The 20826-nt window shown below is 47.2% G+C and overlaps 2 protein-coding genes and 1 non-coding gene across 3 annotated transcripts; 1 reads left to right on the plus strand and 2 right to left on the minus strand.

The window, feature by feature from the left end:
* Positions 1–7745: 7745 nt before the first annotated feature.
* On the minus strand, positions 7746–12750 carry phb2b (prohibitin 2b). The gene is made up of 10 exons (XM_062450358.1): positions 12621–12750; positions 11417–11549; positions 11132–11216; positions 10393–10472; positions 10001–10185; positions 9738–9867; positions 9472–9575; positions 9206–9283; positions 8982–9058; positions 7746–8736 (listed from the first exon to the last, which is right to left on the minus strand). Exons 1-10 carry the CDS (start codon positions 12639–12641, stop codon positions 8715–8717), a joined length of 915 nt encoding a protein of 304 aa, XP_062306342.1. The 5' UTR covers positions 12642–12750; the 3' UTR covers positions 7746–8714.
* A 111-nt stretch (positions 12751–12861) lies between these two features.
* Positions 12862–19823, minus strand: pde6d (phosphodiesterase 6D, cGMP-specific, rod, delta). Its single transcript, XM_062450359.1, has 5 exons — positions 19429–19823; positions 14714–14802; positions 14047–14172; positions 13652–13757; positions 12862–13469 (listed from the first exon to the last, which is right to left on the minus strand). Exons 1-5 carry the CDS (start codon positions 19476–19478, stop codon positions 13388–13390), a joined length of 453 nt encoding a protein of 150 aa, XP_062306343.1. The 5' UTR covers positions 19479–19823; the 3' UTR covers positions 12862–13387.
* A 637-nt stretch (positions 19824–20460) lies between these two features.
* On the plus strand, positions 20461–20533 carry trnam-cau (transfer RNA methionine (anticodon CAU)). Its single transcript has one exon. It is a non-coding gene; the product is annotated as a tRNA-Met (tRNA).
* The last annotated feature ends 293 nt before the right edge of the window (positions 20534–20826 follow it).

Here is a 20826-nt window from a genome sequence, read left to right on the forward strand (position 1 = left end):
CAGAAGCTGAGTCAGGGTTCATACCAGGGCTCGGCTGCCTGTGGGTCATCTAGCATCAAGCTCCAGAAATGCTTTTAGTTCAACCCTCCCTTTGCGGATGTGAGAGGGAGGGACCTGGACAGCAGAGCTCTCTGGGAGTGAAAACTGTAGTAGAATCACAGCCACAAGAATTCAGTTATAGAGAGAAAGAGAAAGAGAGGCATGAGTGTAGAAAATAGCTTTAATGTGACAACAGATTGGGACAGGGCTTAGAAAAACAATCGGTCGACATGAAAATGTCAACACCTGTTTAAGGCCATTTTTCCAGTGGTAGAATTTTATTGTCTCCTACAAGTAAAGACTCGCACACAAAGACAGACACACAGACACACAGATGAACAGGTTATACAGAAGCTGAGTCAGGGTTCATACCAGGGCTCGGCTGCCTGTGGGTCATCTAGCATCAAGCTCCAGAAATGCTTTTAGTTCAACCCTCCCTTTGCGGATGTGAAACATATGGAGAGAGATACCTAGACCTGAGCCTTGTAACTAGTAGCCGATTCCTCAAACTGTTTACAGTCTCTCTCAGCTTTCGTCGTTGTGAAAGCAGTCAGCGAGAAGAGGGAAATGCACCCATGTGGTTTTGCCAGCTTAGCTAATGCCTCTTTTAGCTTGCTCAATCGACCCGCGTCGCCCTTGGCTGTGCTGGCTCAGGAGAGCGAGAACGCAACTGTATGGCCCTGCGCTATAATCGTGTGCACTGCAACTTTACAGTGGAGCCATACTGCCTCTCTGCCGAAGAACACAGAGAGAAGAGTGTGTGTGTGTGTGTGTGTGTGTGTACAGTCCCACAGACAGAAAAAGCGAGAGCAAGGTAGAGAAAGAAGGAGGGGAGAGAGAGAGTGAAAGAGAGAGAGAGAAAGCGAGAAGGAGAGAGGGGGGGAAAGCCAGCATGCACATTTTAAGTGCATGACATAGATCACATCAGTGTCTCTTGTGTTTGTCTCAACGTGCCACGGTGGTTCAATGAGAACTATGTTACCACACAGTATATAAATACCGGTTTGGTTGTATAGTAAATGATGTTTAAATAGTTATCACACAATTGTCACACAGATATTTCAAAAAAATAATTATATGATGCCCACCACTCACTGCGGAGACCTCTATTCTTTTCTATTCTATGTGTCTGACAGACTCCTCCTAGAGAAGCTTCCACCTATAGATCCATATGGCCACCCCCCTCCCATATGTAAATCCCTCCCTCCCTCCCTCCCTCTCCGTCTCTTTCCATGGTACAGGTCTCCTTCAGAAGATGATCTGCCTCCACGCCCCCCTCCCCCCCCCCGTGTGGGGCCCTAGCACTCATCTCTGCTCGTCTCTGAGAGAGGCAGATGAGAGGTGGGGGAGGGGGGGGGAGTGATGGATATCATGTTCCCCGCGGTGGTCAGATCTCTTGGGGGGGCTATAGAGGTGCCGGGCGCATCCACCTTAGAGATGGCTCAGAGCCACAGGGACTGAGGTAAGGCACCAATCTTGCACAACCCTCACGCCATTTCAAACCGTGGGCTGCTAGGAATGAATGGTTTCGGTTGTTTTTTTATGGTGTATATTTTTTCTCTTTCTCTCTCTTCCTGGCCAGACAGCCAGTGTGTGTTGTAGGTGGTTCCTGATGGTTCAAGGTGCAATGTACAAATACGTTACTTGAGTGACTTGCTGTTTTGAAATGAGGCAATTCATTTCAACATTCCAACTGCTATCACTGCCGCCATTAAATAAGGAGCGATGGTGATCCACGTTAAGCTAAAGAGTGGGCCCCCTCACCTCCCCTCCCTCTCTATCTTCCTCCTTCCCTCCTTCGTCACCTTCTCCCCTCCTGTTTCTTCCTCCCCCATTCCTTCTCCTCCCCTCCCTCCCCTCCCCTCCCTCCGCTTTCCCAGCCGTTTGTGTTGTTCTTGTGTTCATGGTACACCCGATACCTCAGAAAACCTAACTAGTATTACATTACCAATTACCATCACCCTCACTTTCCCTGTCACACACACGCACACACACACACGCACACACACAAAGGCCTCTCCACTCATGCAGTATTAATCATGTGTAAGAGGAAAGTGTGGAGCGGGGGAGGAGTATGAAGGGAGTGGGGGGGGCATTCATTAACGCTCTCTGTCATTACTCACATAGCTGTCCCTGTCCAATCATCTACTCCCTGTCATACACACACACACACCGCTTAACGCTACAGATCATCTAAACGTCTGTGGCGGGGGGGGGGGGTTCGGTTCGATACTGGTGTTGTAAGCGTTAAGCAACCACCATGTTCAACAGGCACCCGTGCATGTTGTTTCCTACTGACTCGTCTGGTATCAAATACGATGCTACGTGGCACACACGTCAACTCTCACACATGACAGCCCCTCACACATGTCAATTCTCACACATGACAGCCCCTCACACGTGTCTGCTCCCGCACATGACAGCGCTCTGCTCCTCTGCCCTCTCCGCGACGCTGTGCTCGGGCTCTGTGATGTCGCCCTGTGAAGCAGCAGCAGCATGTCACGGATATCATCGATTCCCCCGGGGTACAATGGAGTCGAGCACACACATTTATTCATTCACACAAACACACACACAGATACACACATGCACGCACACACAGCACAGATGTCTTTTGCTGTCAATAGGACGTTCTTTACAAGATGCAATGAACATCGGGCCCCGATGTGTTTTTGTACTTGTGTGTTACAGTCGTGTGTTTGTGTGTTTGCCAGTGTGTGTGTGTGTGTGTTTGCCAGTCTGTGAGAGACAAAACAACAACAGGCCCTGTTTGTGCAGGCAGACACGCCCTTCAGGACGTTCCGTTACAAACGCTTTCACCAACTGTATCAATCGACACAGGTATGCTGTAGCCAAAGCCAAAGGAGTAAGTTGGACGCCTTTAGAGTTAGACGGTCTTTGACCGCGCCTCCATAGCATGCTGCATGCCTGAGCCCTTCCGACTTCCTCATGCTGCACACCTTCCGTGTCGATACCATCTGGTTGACAAGGAGACAGTTTAGGGAAGGTGAGACTTAAACAGGCAAAATACATGGGCAACCATGCCTTGGATTAGAGCAGATTTCCCCTGCAGTGATCGGCTGGCCTCGGTTTAACAGGGTGTATAGAGTCCACAAGTCCAGCTGTAACTACGGTAACCCTAACCCTGGGTGGCACCATGTTTTTAACATGACTCAAGATGTTGGAATGCAGAGAGACTGGGCCCAGGGCTGGATGTCTGCACCTTGATACTGTGTTTTGGCGTCGGTGATTCAGCCGTTTGAGGTGCACACCCTGTATTAGTGGGAAAGACAAGTGGGCCAGTGGATTATACACAGGTTTCGCCAGATCTGTCTAAATCTCTCTCTCTCTCTCTCTCTCTCTCTCTCTCTCTCTCTCTCTCTCTCTCTCTCTCTCTCTCTCTCTCTCTCTCTCTCTCTCTCTCTCTGTCTCTCTCTCTGTCTCTCTCTCTGTCTCTCTCTCTGGCATGGAGTGCAGATCCCTCTTTATCTCTCAGAAGTGAGAGAAGTGAGGGGAAGGGGAATTAAACAGAAGCAAAAGGAGAGTTAGTAGAAGCGACGGGAGACAGGAGAGGGGGAGGTGTCAGGGAGGACGCACAGCCAGAGGAGGTGTCAAAATCACTAAATATTCAAATTCTCTCCAGTGTTTCCTCTGTAAAATATTTACATATTCGGTCTGAAGCAATGCAAGGGGGAGAAACCACTTTGAGTCAGAAGGTGGGGGGGATCGGGCTACAACAACTACATATGTCTTTCTTTAGACTCTTACCTCACCGTCAAAGAAAAAACCGAGTTTAATCGCAATGTACAGCCCCATATCATACCAGTTCCCTAACTTCAGATTGACCAAGTCGGGGTATGAGCTGCTTAGGTTGAATAGGTCCTCTGGTTCTGACCTGGTCCTGGTAGCGTTCCCTCAAGACATTGACCTTGACCTACTGGCATGTCCCGGCCACCCAGAGTGAGTCAATCCTCTCGCCCCGCTTCAGCCACTCCAATCTGGGAGCGGAGATTACAGACACTCCGGCGGAACGCGGCGTGGTTGGAATGCCAGAGCGAGCTAAGTAAACAGTCCCGTTCACCTCGCCGGGGCCGGGGTCAGCTGATCAGGAACACACTGGGCCTCTGTCAGCAGGCCATGACGTTGCGGTCAGTAGGGTGTCGTGCGGACTGAGGCTTTTTGTGGGCAGGTTGACGGGGGCTGGGTGACGCGGCCTGGTTTAGGGGTCTAAGCAGTACAGTGAGGCTGCAGATTACACACTTTCAGCACCAGGAATCGGACCAGTCAGATTTAGCCCAGGCTTCTGGTTCTGGAATTTTCGAAATTGACCTTCCAGAAAGACCAGGAACTGCAACAACGACGTCCCGACAGCGGCAGCCACTGATTGGTCGTCTGCAGGCTGTGGGAGTGCTCCGTAATGCACGGCCAAGTTCAGATGTTCAGGGTTTTCCAAATGTGTTTGTTGTTACCTTCATGGATGCCTGGTCTGTCTAGTTGGACATGGCGTTGGTATCTAGGCTCCTACCTCCATTCCTCGGGCTGCCTGCCTCATTCAACCTCCAGGAAGAGTTCCCTGTCTGCTCATGGTTCCAAAAACAATCCCAGGGGCGATTCTTCACCAGTGAGACAAAAGTAACAACATTCACACAACAACAAAGCATGTGGAGTGGGATTCATATCATATTCATATTACATGATTCCTCAACTCACAACAAAAAGGCAGCATCAATAGTGTTGTTGATGTCAAAGCACAACGTGCATCCATCAATGTGGTCACCGCCTCATTAGGAAGATAAGGGTGAGCTGAAGGATGGTCGCCACCAGGATTGAGATCCTGCCCAGCTCTTCAGTGCTCGGTGAAGGAAGGGAAGGGAGGAGACGAGGGGAGAGGATGCAGTAAGAGACTGTTGAGACGCATCCGCCCCTGGAATTGGAGCACACTTCCTCCCTCACACCACAGGAAACGGTGTGACATCAAAACAGGAACATAGAAGAAGACAGAGATGGAAAGAGAGAGAGAGTGATAAAGAGAGAGAGATGCACATGCACAGGATATGTACCCCCCTGCAGTGTTATGAATAGAGTATCAATGCTTTTCATCAGATAAAAATAGCGCGAGGAGAAGGATATCACTTTTCTTTGGTCAGACGAGTGAAAAAGAATCATACACTTGCCCATGAAACGTTAGAATATCTACAGGAGGTGTTATATTTCCCTTCACAGCTCTGTGCAGGGGGGGGGGGGCGTGGTGGAGGAGAGACCAGATGCTGGGAGCAGGGCAGGAGAAACTGAAGGGAATGAAACCTTACCAGTCAGCAAACCAGGGCAGCATGGTGAAACCTCATTTAGCATCGTACTGAGCATGCTCTGAAGAAGCAGGTTAATCTATATGGCACACACGCACACGCAAAGTCACACACAGACACACAGGTGCACTGTGCTATTGAGTCTGCATGCATGCATGTCTGGCAGGTTGGCCCTGCAAGGTCTGGACATTCCTCGACAGGCAGGCTGACAACAGACTTGACACATGACCACCAGGGCAGATAGCTGGCTGGTTGGCTGTACCTGAGGTCATTCTGAGCTCTGTGACGACTGCAAATACTTTGCTTGTGCACATGTGTGTGTGTGTAAGTGTTGACAGCAGTCAGGCAGACACACACACACACTATGATTGTGAACGTCCCTCCGTGCCTCCTCACATGCTTTTTAATGAGCCATTTTCTAAATATAAGGCGTCTAATTATACAAGCTCACGGGTTCTAATGCTCCGGCTAATTGTCAGGTTGGATCGTTAATGGGTCTACCTGCAGCCTATCAGGGAAGAACAAAGACACGGCTTCTCTAATGGGATTATAAGGAGAGTGATGAGTCTACACATCAATCTCATATAAGACCTGTAGAATCAAGTAACGTGATCACATCGAAGGAAGAATGGCTCCGTCTCCTAAACGGACCCCTGACAACAGGATGTTTGTGTGTGTGTGTGTGTGTGTGTATGACGCCGGTGTCCCCATTCTGTTCCCTCCTCCCTTAGGTACAGCCTCTACACAAACCGCAGTGGCCCGGTCTGAACCTGTTTGCTACATGCTTTTCTTCCCTTTGTGAAGGGAAGGGGGTTCACCCCAGAGATTCGAGATGCAGCCTATGTAGGATTAGCGGCGCAGAGTTTATAATCCCACATCCAGAGAGTGTCCTTGGCTCTCTGTACTGCACCCTCTCAATGACACTACGGACTGAGGGGAGAAAGGCTGCGTGCGCACACACGCGCAGGCGCGAGACACATGCGGCGCAGCTTGCTAACACACACACTTACACGCACACACACAACTAAAACGGGCCGTGCAGTACGGGGCCGTCTGTATACACACTGTAACAGAATATTGAATTTCTACACACACACACACACACACACACACACGTTGAGATAATGAGAGGGGACGAACAGTGCAGGAACGAGCACACACACACACACACAGAAACGACAAGCGAAAGCACCGTCGTTGTCTGCATGGCCTGCATATGGGAGGGTCAGTGAGAGGATGAATGACAGGACAATGCTCTGTGTGGACCGGGAACGGCGTAGCGCTCTGGTTTCAGAGCACAACGCAGAAATAGCCGCCGTGCCGGTAGGTGTGCCGCCATGGCAACTGAGGCTCGGGGATGATGTCACAGCTGATCTCCATGGCAACCGGCCCAGATTGCCTGTCACAGCATGAGGTCAGTGTTACCATGGAGACACACCAGCTGAGCAGTGAGAGAGGAGTGCGAGAGGGAGGAAAGAAGAGAGGGAGATCAAGAGGAGGATATGAATTATACAAAGTAACAGTTGGCACACATAAACAGGTGCTGCGTTTAGAATAACCCAGTCACCATTTACCAAGCACACAAATCTGATGCTAATCTTGGACATTTACTTAATGAGTTCATCTGTGGCACTACACCACAAGTGAAGCTATTAAAATCTACAAATCAATACTTTGATTGCTGAAATGTAAGACCAAGAGTGTGTTGTCAGTTTCACTCTGATAGATGATTCCCTTAGCATGGTCCCTCTTACACTAGGCTCTGCAGCAGATCATTAGTTGTGAATGGTGCGCCATCTTGTGGCCTGTAGCTGTAAAATGTTCCTTTTAAACTGTTCCCCAGTACGACTCCAGTGATGGATACATTCTGATGTGCGTCTGTCTGTGTTGCAGGGAGGGGAAGCTCATAAACCATATTTTGGGTAATTGAATATGCTTTCACTTTTCTTAAGGGGACAAAGTCGCATTTCATTTGTCAAGACTGGTATGTTACAGAGCTGAACACCTCGTACAGAATACATCCCGTTCAGAACATACACACAAAAAGGGGTCATTTATCAAATACAGGCAACCAAAACAGCAGCTCACTGGTTGCCTTTGAAGGATGCACACATGAAGCAGCCAATGGGGTAGCAGCTAGGAGGAGGGCCTGCCAGAGAGAACCAATGAAGAGGGTCTCCACAGTGAGGACCCCGCTAACTACCTCCAGATGTCTGCAGCTGGAGCTCAGCCTACACATGGAGAGGGAGGTATGACTCTGAACTGTGTGTGTGTGTGGGTGTGTGTGTGTGTGGGGGGGGGGGCTCGATGATTATCTGCACGTGAGGGCTCCATCTGAGATACACACACACACACACACACACACACACACACACACACACACACAGAGAACCACGTTAGTACAACAAAAAAAAAGAACTCTTTAATGTTCCGTCTTTGTTTTGACCGACATGTTTCAGTCAGTGGTAGAGAACTGTGGATACAGTGAACAGCTAAGCGCCCGTCTGTCTCTCTTCATGGATGGACCCAGGACCTCCCTGGTACTGTAGTGGGAAAGCATCACCACACCGCAGCAGCACTGCCATAAATCAACGCAAAACAGGCCAGCTAAGCACAGTTCACCAGTTCACCAGTTGCATAGAATCAAAAATCGGGGACATCATCCTTTAAGTCTAACCTCCATTCATAGAGTGCAGAAATCTTTAAATAAAAACACCTAGATTAACAATAATTATGGTTACCATTAGAACGGGAATACCCATCTGTTGTTTCCAAGGTTACGTCTGATGCCTGTTCTGTTGTCTTTATGCAAACAGATCTCAGGACAGATGGCTGAGAAATTAGTTACCGACATCTGTCTGGACACTATCAAAACTGTAGCTTCTTATATTGGTTGTCACTGTTTTTATTCGAACAACATTTCTTCGATACATAAATCGAGCTATGGGGGGAATTTGACCCTGATGATGTCACACACATGATCACACTCCAGATGACTAATGATGTCACATGTTCCTACACAGATTACAGCCCAGTTCAATCAAATGGATTCATCTCCCCTGTTCCAACAGCACTAACAAGAGATGGGACTTGGAACTCGCCCGCTGATTTCCATGGGGACGCTACTCACACACACACACACACGCACACACACACACAGGTCTAGAGTTCATGCTATCCATCCACTGGTGTGCAGTCCTCTCTGGGCAGAGGTGATTGGTCGGTCGGTAAGCCACTTGCAGGTACAATCAGACAGTGTTGCTAGCGTGGAGGCTCGCTAGAGACAGACGGACACTTGGAAACTTGGGAGACAGATGGATACCTCGACGGACGCAGGGCTATGGCTACCCTCTCCTCCTCCTCCTCTTCCTAATTCTTCCCCAGCGACAGGCTGAAATAACAGAAGTGTGGGTTCAAGTACAGCAACGTCCAATCAATCATAAGAACACACACAAGCCTTCCATGGACAAAATAGTGTAATTGACAGAATATGGTGTTGAACTATAGATAGAAAAACAAAACACACAGAAGCCTGGCTTCTTCCGAGTTCCTACATCGTTTATTTCACCCCGTGCGTACTTTATCCAAGGCCCCAATGAGAGCATACTTCTAACCGGCGGCTGTGGATGAACTTACTTGTTAAACGAGTCAGCTTGAAGGTTGAGAACCAGACTGTCTGCGCTGAGGTACACCTTGTTCTGAGACGTCGCCACCTGGAGGGCACGCAGTAGCACGGTTAGAGGGGTCAGAGGTCAAATCCGGTGCGATCACATGACATAGCACAGGAGGGGAACGCACGGGGCCCCACGTCAGACACCGGGCCCCTCCTGGTGTTCACAAGTTCACATTCCCCCACTCACCGTCTTGGCGATGTTCTGTGCTGCTCGGATTCTTCTCAGCTTCAGGTACCCAGGGTTCTTAGTGATGGCTTGGCCCAACTACAACACACACACACGGTGAGAAGATTCTGTAAATACAGCTGTAAAGTAGCAACACTTAAGCTGTGATGGTTCATAATGCGATGGTTCACAATAGAAGGTCATGTGAGGGCGAAGGAGAAGGTGTGGTTGGGTTGGTGTTTGGTGGGAGGTAGGAGCGTTGGGGATCGTCAGGGTGGATGTTTTACCATCTTGGCGGCCTCGGCCTCTCCTTCAGCCTGGATGATCTTCTGTCTCTGGTCCTGCAGGGCCTTCTCCACGTAGAACTGGGCTCTCTGAGCTTCCTGCTGGGCTGCACACCAAGACACACACACATAGGCTTGACACACACTCATGCGCAAAGGGCTGACTGGAAATGTGTAAACACGCCCCCGCCTCACTGTTCCATATGTGGCAGAGCACACAGATACGCCTCCCATTTCCCAAAGAGAACACACACACATGGTTGCCTTACCGACTTGCTTGGCCTCCACGGCAGCGGTGTACTCCCTGCTGAAGCTCAGCTCGGTGATGGCCACGTCGTCCAGGATGATGTTGAAGTCCTTGGCCCTCTCAAAGAGCTCGCGGCGGATCAGCAGGGACACCTGCACCCCACACACACACACACACAAAGACACACACACACGGTCAGGCCCAGTGGCTCACATACAGAGAGCATCCCTTCCCTGCCCGTAGACCAGCGTGGCCTGGAGGAGACGGGACAGGGGCTCGGCCTACCTGGGCTCTCTGGGTGATGAGCTGCGAGGCGTTGAACTTGGCCACCACGCTCTTCAGCACCTCGTTGACGATGGAGGGCAGCACCCTCTCGTCGTAGTCCTTCCCCAGCTGCTGGTACATGGCGGGCAGGTTGGACGCCACGGGCCGCGACAGGACACGCAGGGCGATGTTCACCATCTGGAGGTCTGGGGAGCGGAGAGAGACCGTCAGCGCGTCTTAATACACGGGTACAAAGCGGTCCTTCTCGGGGGATACTTCTTTTATTGTGACGAGTTGAAATACTTCCTTGTTGAGTCACATTGTGTGAAGCACAACACGCCATACGCCGCATCACTAGTTTGTCCAGCTTGAGCCACCTCCCTGCGTCATTCCCTATATGGTCATGGACAAACCTTTACTTCCTGTGAGAGAGGAGATCTTCCTGGGCCTGGCTCTGATGTCATAGATGATAGGGTACTGGATCCATGGTATTCTAAAAGGTGGACAACAACCACATTCATTAGCTCAGTAAAAACGGCCAAGGCAGTGACAACAAGTTAATAAAATGTGATTATTTTGGGACGGTTAGTGTTTAAAAAGGTCTAAAGTGTTTTGTAGTTTTCCAGTGTTCATTTTCAATTCGCTAAACGAATCCCGACAAGCCTCTTATTACGTCTGCTGTATCTGAGCATGATTTAACAGTGAATAACAGTCGAGATAATCCAGGAACCTAGACTACACACGAGAAGCGTCCGGGGATCAGAAGAACCATGTGCCAAACTGCCCCCCCCCCTCCAGCCGCTCGTTTCCCCTGGAGGGCTGACAGGTCTTAACAAGGAACCAGACAGGTGCACGTCTACCCACAACAACCGTCCTAATCCCCCTCGGACGTCTGAGAGGAGCTCCAGTGCCAGTCTACACCTATCACCTTTGTCTAGAAGGGTTAGCGTGGATCCCAGAGGAGGGTTTGGTATTAATCCCATGCTGATACTGCTTTGTCAAGAGAATTTTAAACCGCTGTTGCCCCGAACTGCACACACTTATACTGTTCCCTAAGGTCCCCTGGATATGACCTGTTATGTGTGCCAAACTGGAAGAAATGTGACGTGTGGATGGTTACATGAGTGACCACTAGGGGGCAGTCTGCCCTACCTGAAGTGCAGTCCTTCAGAGAGAACTGTGTCCATCTGCATCCCTCCGACCCTGTTGAAGATGATCGCTCGCTGACCGCCCTCCACTGTACACAAACAGGACACACAGGTCAGTGTTTGTTCTGAAATGTATCTCAGAAACATTCACAAAGACAAACAGAAATAGGCCTAATTAATCCACCTGCCACATAGTGGAAAAACCCTGTGAGAAATCTGTTCAGCATGCTTATCGATCTGTGTACTAGCATGCTAGTTCACTCCCTCCCAACTGGTGCTGCTGCCTTACCTGTGTAGGTGGCCTCCTTGACGCCGTATACCAGAGCTCCTGCACCCATAAGCAGCTTCAAGCCCAGCCCGGGTCCTCTACCTCCCCCAGCCGTCATGCGGCCCACGATGTCCCTCAAGCTCTGCAGGAACCGCTGGAGACGGGACACAAGAGACGGGTGTTTTAAAGTGCAACTGTCATGACGCTCTAATCCTGAGTCATTCGCAATCAAACCATTAAAATGTCTAATTATGGAAATAATTGTTTGTATTGCATAAAAGAAGGCGATTCGAAAGCCTAAAGTATTCTTGGAAATATAAAGTCGGTATAATAAGTGTTGCATGCAAGGTTTAGGGAGGTCAAATGTTTTAGGCAATGGGACCAATGCACAACTGCCCCTCTAGTGGACGCGATAAGTACTGTGACCAAAAGCAATTCCTAATCTGGAATCTTCCTTTTAGAGTGGCGCAGCAAAAATCGTATTGAATTTAACCCCAAAAACTATTTAAAAAGACTAACTACATTCATAAACCATGTTTTAAGTGAAACAAAATCTAGCTCTATAGTGTCATACTTCATGGTGGCCTGGTATGACTTGGTTGTACGAAATAAGGTGAATGGTAGATTAGCTACGGTTAGGCATGGTAGCTGTCTACAGTCCAGTAATGCCGGTTGGATCTTTTCCCAATTTGATCTTGGTCACTGTAACGTAGCTAACACATTTTTATATATTAATATAGATGGTTAATTGCCTATAGCTGACAGTTAACTAGTAAACGGCAACATTAAAACCGGCCTAAGTAACCTACTGTACTGTAGCGTAGCTTAAAAAGTAGCCTAGCTAGTCTAGCTAGACCAGTCAATTTAAATAAGTTTAAACACAACCACCGAGTCAGAACTGGAAATCAAAGAGCGGTTACGCACTACATGCAATTTGCTCCCGTCAAAATATTGACAGTATTCATACAGGCAAGTTATTTCAATAATAGTTCGCAAGATAGATGACGTTAGGTAGCTAGCTCTACCGCTTGTTATAACATCAGATAGCTAGCACAGATAGCCGTCATGGACTAGCTAGCAATACAACAGCTCACTTCTTCATAAAGACAGCACCTGCATTAAAACTTAAAAGCACATTAACGGTATGTCAGCACGTTTCTAAACCATATACCATTTTATGTTTCCTCTGGCTCGTTTGGACACAGTTGGCATGCTAGATACTCACGTTAGGATCTTTACTCGCCATGCTTGCAGTACAGTGGGAATCCAAGGTCGTCAGACAAGCAGTGACGGAACGAACGGCTTCATGGGAGTTGTAGTGCTATCCAGTCAAGTGACGGCCTTGGAATTTGTAGTGTTCTATGAGCGAGCTATACCTTTGTGTAAGACCAAAGCATCGGAACAGTGACTTAATGCTAGACTTGAATACTTGTATACCCAGTGAAACAAACGAGCAAGACAATAACTTATTAAACATTTGTGGACATAGTTTAATCCATAATTCATGTAGTATTAAACACAGTCTATTTTACAGTTTTAAGTTACAGCAACAACAAAAAACAAACAAACAATGAGAACACCAACCACAACAACATCAACTGGAAGCAAACGTGTTAAAAATACAAGGTGACAATGGAGACGATAGTGCATCGCCATGGTGATATTTCGTAATGACGAGGAAAAAAAATGTACAAATAAAATAATTTACATGGTTGGTTGCCATGAGCATCATCACTCATTGCCCATATATTATATATATACGTATATTTACATACAAAAAGTGTCATTTCTCAAGAAGCCAAGAGTGATGTTATGACTGTTGGATTTTGGTATCTTGTATTGGTGTCTTGGTCCTGCCATAAGTATAGCACAGAAACTCCCCAGTACACTGGCCTGCTTTCACCCCCTCCATAAATCAGCTGTGTGCCTTTTCACGATGTTGCCCACTTGAAGGATTCTCCTCTTTACAAAAAAAAGTAAAGGTGCTGTTCCTCAGACGTAAAAAAGTCGTACTCTAGAAGTGCTGACGTGAAGGTCGTCATCGTAAAACTTCGTTTCTATGACAACATTTCCACTGTGTGAGAAAAGGAACCGAGGTCAGTATGTTTTAACTCAACCGTTTACCTTTAAGGTCATTACACCAAGAACAAGATACATTTATTAGTAAGGGTAACTTCCGGCATACTTGTACAAAAAAAAAGTAACCAAGCATGTTAAATCGGTTCTACGAATGCGTGAATCTCAGTCTGGACTCACGTTAAAACATTGGCCGGCATCATCTGTGACTCTGGAGCTGCCTCTATCAACGACTGCCATGTGTTGGTGGAGTTAGGAATCACAAAGCCAAACTCAAAGAACCATTCTGCAAATAGGGAGGGAGGGAGGGCGGGAGGGAGGGCAGAGTGAAGAGAAAAACAAAAAAGGTTTCAAGTTCATCCATTTTAATCACACGTTCTGGTATTTACTTGAAAATCATCAAAAAAAGTGCTTATGAATGTGTTTTTATAGGGTTTGCCCTTGAAATTCTCTTTACAGAAACTATGGAGCACTACTCCAAAGCTCTGACCACATATTTCCATTTATTTAAGGGTGTCTTTAGTGGGGGGTGCCATCAAACAAAGAGATATTTATGCCCTTTTTTGAATGCATACCTTCTAAACACTGGCCTTTGAAGAACACCTTCTGTTCAAGGCGGAATTTTTCAAGTTTTTCCGAGGAGGAAAAGTTGAGCTCTCGGGACACGGCTTTACATTTGAGGATCTTCTTGGGGACTCGAGCTGAAAGGAACAAAAGGAAGTGTCAGACACTGACCAGCAGGGGGAGACAAACACCGTGGAAAAATGAAGACTAGTCAAGCGTGATCACACATTAGTAGAAGAGTTTCAAAAGGACCATTCATACACATAACCATTATCATCACGCGCCTGGCACGATCCTCTATGGTAAATATCCGGAGCCATGGCTAGTAGTTGGCTAGCGCTTTCGGTACCAGTACTACAACAAGGCAGTTAATGAAAGTGTAGTAGATTGGGTTTCTGTCAATTAAACAGGGCACGAGACAGAGCCAAACATGAATGCCTCATTCCCGCAATCTATTCCCGTTTTCCAGCAATCAACCATCGTGTCTTCATAAAAGGATATGGCTGGTTTTCAAATGGGGTTTCAGAATTTCTCTAGAGGTTCCATCCCCGACCATCTGATGGTATTGGATGTATGCTGAAGCTGGAGAGTGGGGATGCAGTTAAAGCTGTCCATCAGTGCGCTGTGTGTGTGTGTGTGCATGTGTGTGTGTGCATGCGTGTGTGCATGTGTGTTTACCTTCATGTTCCACACCAGGTAGTGACAGGTCGTCTGTTCCCTGCCACAGCACCTTGCCAGTCTCAGCATCGCGCAGGTTCATCCAGTTTCTACGGTGACAGTGGTCAAGGACAACAACACAGGTTGTCACAGTGCTGGCAAACCAGACACCCTACAAGACGTTCGCCAAAGCAGCAAGAGAACAATCCACTTATCTTTTCTATAATCCTAAATGGGGTGTCCAGATACTTTCACCGCTAAGCAACAAGAGGATATGTGTATTTCAAAAGGTACTCTTGTTTTTTCTACACTCCCCAAGTGGGACGTCTAGATACTTACATTTAGTCATTTAGCAGACGCTCTTATCCAGAGCGACTAACAGTAAGTACAGGGACATTCTCCCCGAGGCAAGTAGGGTGAAGTGCCTTGCCCAAGGACACGGCCAGGAATCGAACTGGCAACCTTCAGATTACTAGCCCGATTCCCTAACCGCTCAGCCACCTGACTCCCTTCACTTCACTCCACCTCACTTTCGCCATCTTTAGCTGGAGAGGGTCCTCTCAGGGTGTTTCTGTTTCTACCCAGTGCTAGTTCAGCTAGGCACTTCCAGGTGGGACGAGTGCTGTTGTAAGCGTCTGTTGTGACAGTGGCTCGTCCAGCTGGTGGCGTTAGAACAAGAGCCGACTGACAGCCGCGGCGTCTGGCCGCGCCCACCGGCATTGAGAGGCTACCTGAGAACGGACGCCGTTTACGGACCTTCGACAAAAGCCCCGTGACACCCAGAGGGTGCTTAGCGTCAGCGCCACCCGAACCCGCTCCCCTCTCTCGCTCTGCACCATCTGGCTGCCCTTTATAGCCCCCCCCCTCTCTCTCTATCCACCCCCTCTCCCTTTCTCCCTCTCCCCCGAAACCAAAGCCACGGGGTGTCAGCGACAGCCTGCAACGTGCCACCACCCGGACACTTGACATTCTCTTCAAACTGTTTAGATACGGAGGGACTTCAAACAAGCAAACAATACAGAGAAAATGGACATTGCTCTGTCTTACCACAAGGGAAACTTTCAAGGGTGAAAAATAAAAGGGTCACACAATTATGTGGGATGGGGGGGGGGGGCTGGCTCGTGTCAAGCTAGCAGCCCTGTTCAGCTACTCTAAGCTAGCGAGGTGTAATACACTGGTTTTAATTATTTCAATAATCCTATCAAGCCTGGCTGGCTCACACCCCCCCCCCCCCCACAACACAAGGGCCCCTCCCTCCTGGCTTCTTCCTTCTGGAATAATCCTAGTACACAACACACACACCTAAACACCCAAGATGACACACATGTAAGCCACACACTACAATACGAAAACGTACAATAACAAGTACATGGTTTTTGGTTCGTTTTTTTCTTTCTTCAGAGGCTGCAACGTGAAGGGACTCGTCTTACTGGACAGCTACTGTTAGCGACAGCCATGGTTGGGTTGTTTGGCCGTAACATTTTGTCCCGAGGACAATGTCAGAACAGCCAAAGGAGCTTAGCAGGCAGCAGTGTCTACCAAACGTTTTGTGAATGGATTACGCAAGCTGTTCCTACTTCTCAGGCATCTAAAAAGTGCTCTCCACATTAAGTAATTTCATTAGCAAGCCAGAATACGATTCAGCACAACGGCTACCGTGGCAAGCTGCAACCCGAGGTCAAAACAGGTTAACCGGATGGGCTAATGGCTGTAGTGCTGGGGTGTGGCATGGGCCTTGTGTTTGTCGAGTCCGTTTGGGGAGGTGCTGTGCCATTGGCAGGGTTGACAGATGTCTCCAGGATCACACCTACTGGGCACCCTGGAGATAAGCAGTGGGATTCACAGCTAGGGAGAGCCAGTGGTCCCCTCAGCGCACACCATCACACACACATTCAAACACACTCCTTAATTAGCCACCAGGGAGAATACTACCGACAAGCCTTAAGCTGCATACATCTTTAAACAGTGGATCATTATTAGAAAACAGTTTGTGTGGCCAATACATAGACATGAAGTTTCCATTCATTATCTGATGGGGGATTACAGCTCTGTTACTGGCAACACCTGCCTATGCTGCGATCATCTTTGCACACAAGACAAGCGGCAATAACACTTTAAAAACATTGTTTTTCCTTCAAGAGTAATTGGTTAAATGTATATACCTAGACCATGATGAACCCACCTGGAAGCCCCAAGCAAATGTCTGTCTCATTAAAAATAGCTGAAACCATGTACACTCGTGCAATTCTAGTGGACCACATTACCGACCAACCGAGTAAGCTACAGCTAAAAGAAACACAACCGCGACAAACCCCTTTTCACCCCAGCCCTAAATGGTCCGAGAGGTTATATTTCATGAGCTTAAGCAGCACACCTAGAATCTGAGTGACATCATGCACAACACTTTATTATGGATAATTGCCTTTTCATGCGGAATCGTACTGTACTTAAGCAGCTGTCGTGCAGATGAGAAGGGTGTTGAGTCAGGCCTTCCTCGGGGAGGCTTAGACAGGCACACAGGAAGCGCCTCTGAGACACTCAAGCCCTGCCTTTAGTCTGCCTCTTTGGGGCTGCCGAAATCAAGATGCTGGGAACCATGGATGTGGTCTACTTGTATGAAGTTAGGCCTTGTACGTTGAGACCTCGTGCATTGACATCCAGCATACTTGTACACGAGACCATAAACACACCACACCACGTGATGTAAAAGCGAGTCAGTCTGCTACAGGGGCTGTGTGTCAAGCAAATGTGTTTCACTCCACAATGATCTAGTGTGTAGCTGTGAAGGGAAGGCTATAGTGAGGAGGGAGCAAGGTTTTCAGAAGCAGAGGCCCATGCAGGGTTCACTGCTATGAGCAGAAGGTTGAAAAATAAAATAAAGAAATGTAGTTGGGTCCAGCACCTTTCAAGCCTACAGGCAACAAAAAAAAAAAAAAAAACATCAATATATAGCGTCCTCGTGATAAAACAACCTGGCATTTCTAGCTTCTGCAAAGAAGGCACGTCACATTTCCTTGAGTTCCTCTGAGGGGATCTCTGTGTTACAAGAAGGTTCTCGGCTTATTAATCCATTTTACATAACAATCGGGTAAAGGCTGCTGGTCATGCTGGAAATGGGAAGGCATGCTTCCTTCCATTTTATTTGACGACATTTAAATTTTATTTTTTAGCCATGCACTCCACACACCTTCAACTGAAGTTTGTAAAACAGGCCGCAAAACGCTGCTTAATAATGTTCCATTAGCAGAGTCTACAACACCTCTGTATCTGTGTTGCTTGCCGTTACATGTGACTACCCAACGCAGCACAGTAGGCTAGCGATGTGACACTACGCTGTCATCCTGCCTGTGAGCAGGGCCATAAGGCAGCAAATCCCTGTCCTTGCAAATCAAGGATTTAGGCATTACCAGGCTAGAAAACGAAGCCCAGCCTTTCAAAGGAAGGTTAAAATCTCAGACTACTCCAGGAAGCAACAAAAGGAAGAAAAAAAAACGAAAAAAAACACTACCTTCCCCAAAACACTACATTACTCCATCCTCAGTGTATGCCTCTAAGACTGGTAGGGGTTTAGTACGGGCCTGGTCTTGCATGTGAAGCAGTGCTGGCAACTCAGGTGCGATTATTCTCGTCCGCATTACTGTTCCTATTTTAGGAGTGGTGGCCTGTATTATGTAAACCACCAGCAAGAGCTTCAAACCCTCTAATGGAGAGGTGCTTGCTTATGGTAAGTATCATGAGCGAGCGATCCTCAACATAACCTTTTGCCCTGTTCTTCACTGAGCTGAGATCTTAAGTGTGGTCGTGTGTAGTCGATCCAAAATAAGTATTGTCATTTGGAATTATATTACCCACAACATCCATTATGCTACAGCAGTCTTCCCCCATGAATTAAATAAACAGATTATAATAATAATAATACGTTTTATACTTTTGAGGTCGGGCATATGCCTTACTCCAAAATAACTATTCCTGGAGCATGGACTTTAATATGCAACAATTTCAGTTAATGTTGAACATCAACTCAAAATACATTTTGGGGGAAAAAGATGTACTTCACAACTAGCTAGTCAGTGGTAAGTTGACTTAATGGTTATGCTTTAATAAACAACTAATAAACAATCCTGTTTGGCCCATCTAACATATCCAAGATTCCACATCACCAAAACAAATCTAGCTAGCTAGGGAAGTCTAGTCTCTGCTACAAGTAACCATAGCTTTGATAGATCTTGACCAAGAAACTTGGTCAGCAGTGTCGCTATAAAATACTAACTCCGCATGCTAGTACAATCTAACTCGCACAACACTACTTCAAACTAGCTATAGAAAACATTGGCCAGAATAATAATCCATGGTGCATAATTTAGGGAATGCCAAATTACCTGCACTGAACTAGGCCTTTCTCATCTAGACACGGCAATCAGCATTTAGTAGTTGGCTAGGCACCACCACAGGCATGTAGGCTAAATTAGATGAGTAGAGCTCATACTAACTACGGGCCGTCCTAGGTCGCTAGCTAGTTGTAATACAGGTGGCTGAGGTAACTACACAGGACTGTACGTAAACTCTGCAGTCTCGTTCTAGAAACTGGCTACTGTATTGTATATAGACTCACTACCTGATGTTATTAGTCTCGTATTACGGTTTAGTGGTAGCCTAGCTACGCTAGCTAAAGCAAGCAAGCACTGGACTGGACTGTAAAACCTTCTATGCAAACCTCAACTCGCTGAAAAGGATACAGTTTAAACCCCTTCAGAATCTCCTTGGCCCTGTCTTCGGTTGAAGACATTATGTCGGAAATCTTCAGTTTTCGTGCGTGGAAAAAGACTGCTGGAACGACGAAGTGGCTTGTAGTATCTAGTTAATGCAGCTGGCTAGCAAGGGTTAGCTAGCTAAAAGATAATGTGCATGTGCACCTGAAAATGGCATAAACTCCGGTAACTCGAGCTAACCTTAGCTAGCTAGCTAGCTCTGTAACATTCACCTCCAGACTTCAGTAGATCCCGTTTCGTTTTAATCTCACAAGGGACCTTCACTGATCCTTTAATCAACCTAGGTACCCTAAATAGATTCTGGTCAGAGATTGACAGGCAAGTCGACCGACTACCTTGCGCGGCAGCAAGACGCCACACAAAACAACAAATAACGGTGCAGAGACAGGGCGTTTAGGGAGGGTCTAGGAAGTGAGTAGACGCGTCACCAGTGGCAACCCCGGTTAACGCCCCCAGCCGGTCTCTTGTCAAACATTTTAGGCAGGTTTGCGATTAAAATCTCCGCTCTTCTGTATGATGCACGCGGAATTATCTCTACGGGATGCATACTTGACAGGACGGAGTTTAAATTCCTCCCTTGAACAAACATCGCTTATCTCGAATTTTTACAGCAATTAAACATTTTTTTAATTGCAGTCCTGCATACATTTTGGTATATTTTACGAGTGTCCTATTGTACGCAGCCCCCATATTATGCAATTAAATTATGTTTTAACTACATTCCTGCATCCATGGTAGGTGAACACGTAAATAATTGTTCATAATATCGAACATATTGTTTACAATAATTAGTACGCCATCTGTTGGCAGAGCTGACTATAGCACCGGTTAAAAACTTTAACATTTTTGTTTTTCAGTTTTTCAACTGCAAACTTAGTGTTGGTTTAACCACCTAAATGGACAAGGGCGCTCCCCCAAATTACTAATAGTATTTCCCTTTGTGACTCGAGAAAGTACCATTGTAAGATTAACATAGGGGTGGGTTAGGTTCACTTTCAGGCCTCGTTGGCGCAGTAGGCAGCGCGTCAGTCTCATAATCTGAAGGTCGTGAGTTCGAGCCTCACACGGGGCATAATCTTTTGTGTTCTTAAAAGTGATTGTACCTTGAACCTCGTCCAAGTACACAGATAATATACCACAAAATACACGGAACAACATATAAATGCTACTGTTTCATCCAAATTAAGTGATGTAATGCAACGAATTTTATTAAATAAGGGTTTAAGCAGCCACACGGTGTCATAAGTGATCCACTCCTTAAACTGTTACGGTGGCCTGGGCTATCTTGGCCGCACACTATCGCGTGTGTGTGTGTGTTTCAGAGAGAGAGAGAAAGAGAGAAATGTAGTGTGAAAGAGAGAGAGA

Source organism: Osmerus eperlanus, chromosome 24 (assembly GCF_963692335.1).
Source record: "Osmerus eperlanus chromosome 24, fOsmEpe2.1, whole genome shotgun sequence".
NCBI lineage: Eukaryota > Metazoa > Chordata > Actinopteri > Osmeriformes > Osmeridae > Osmerus > Osmerus eperlanus.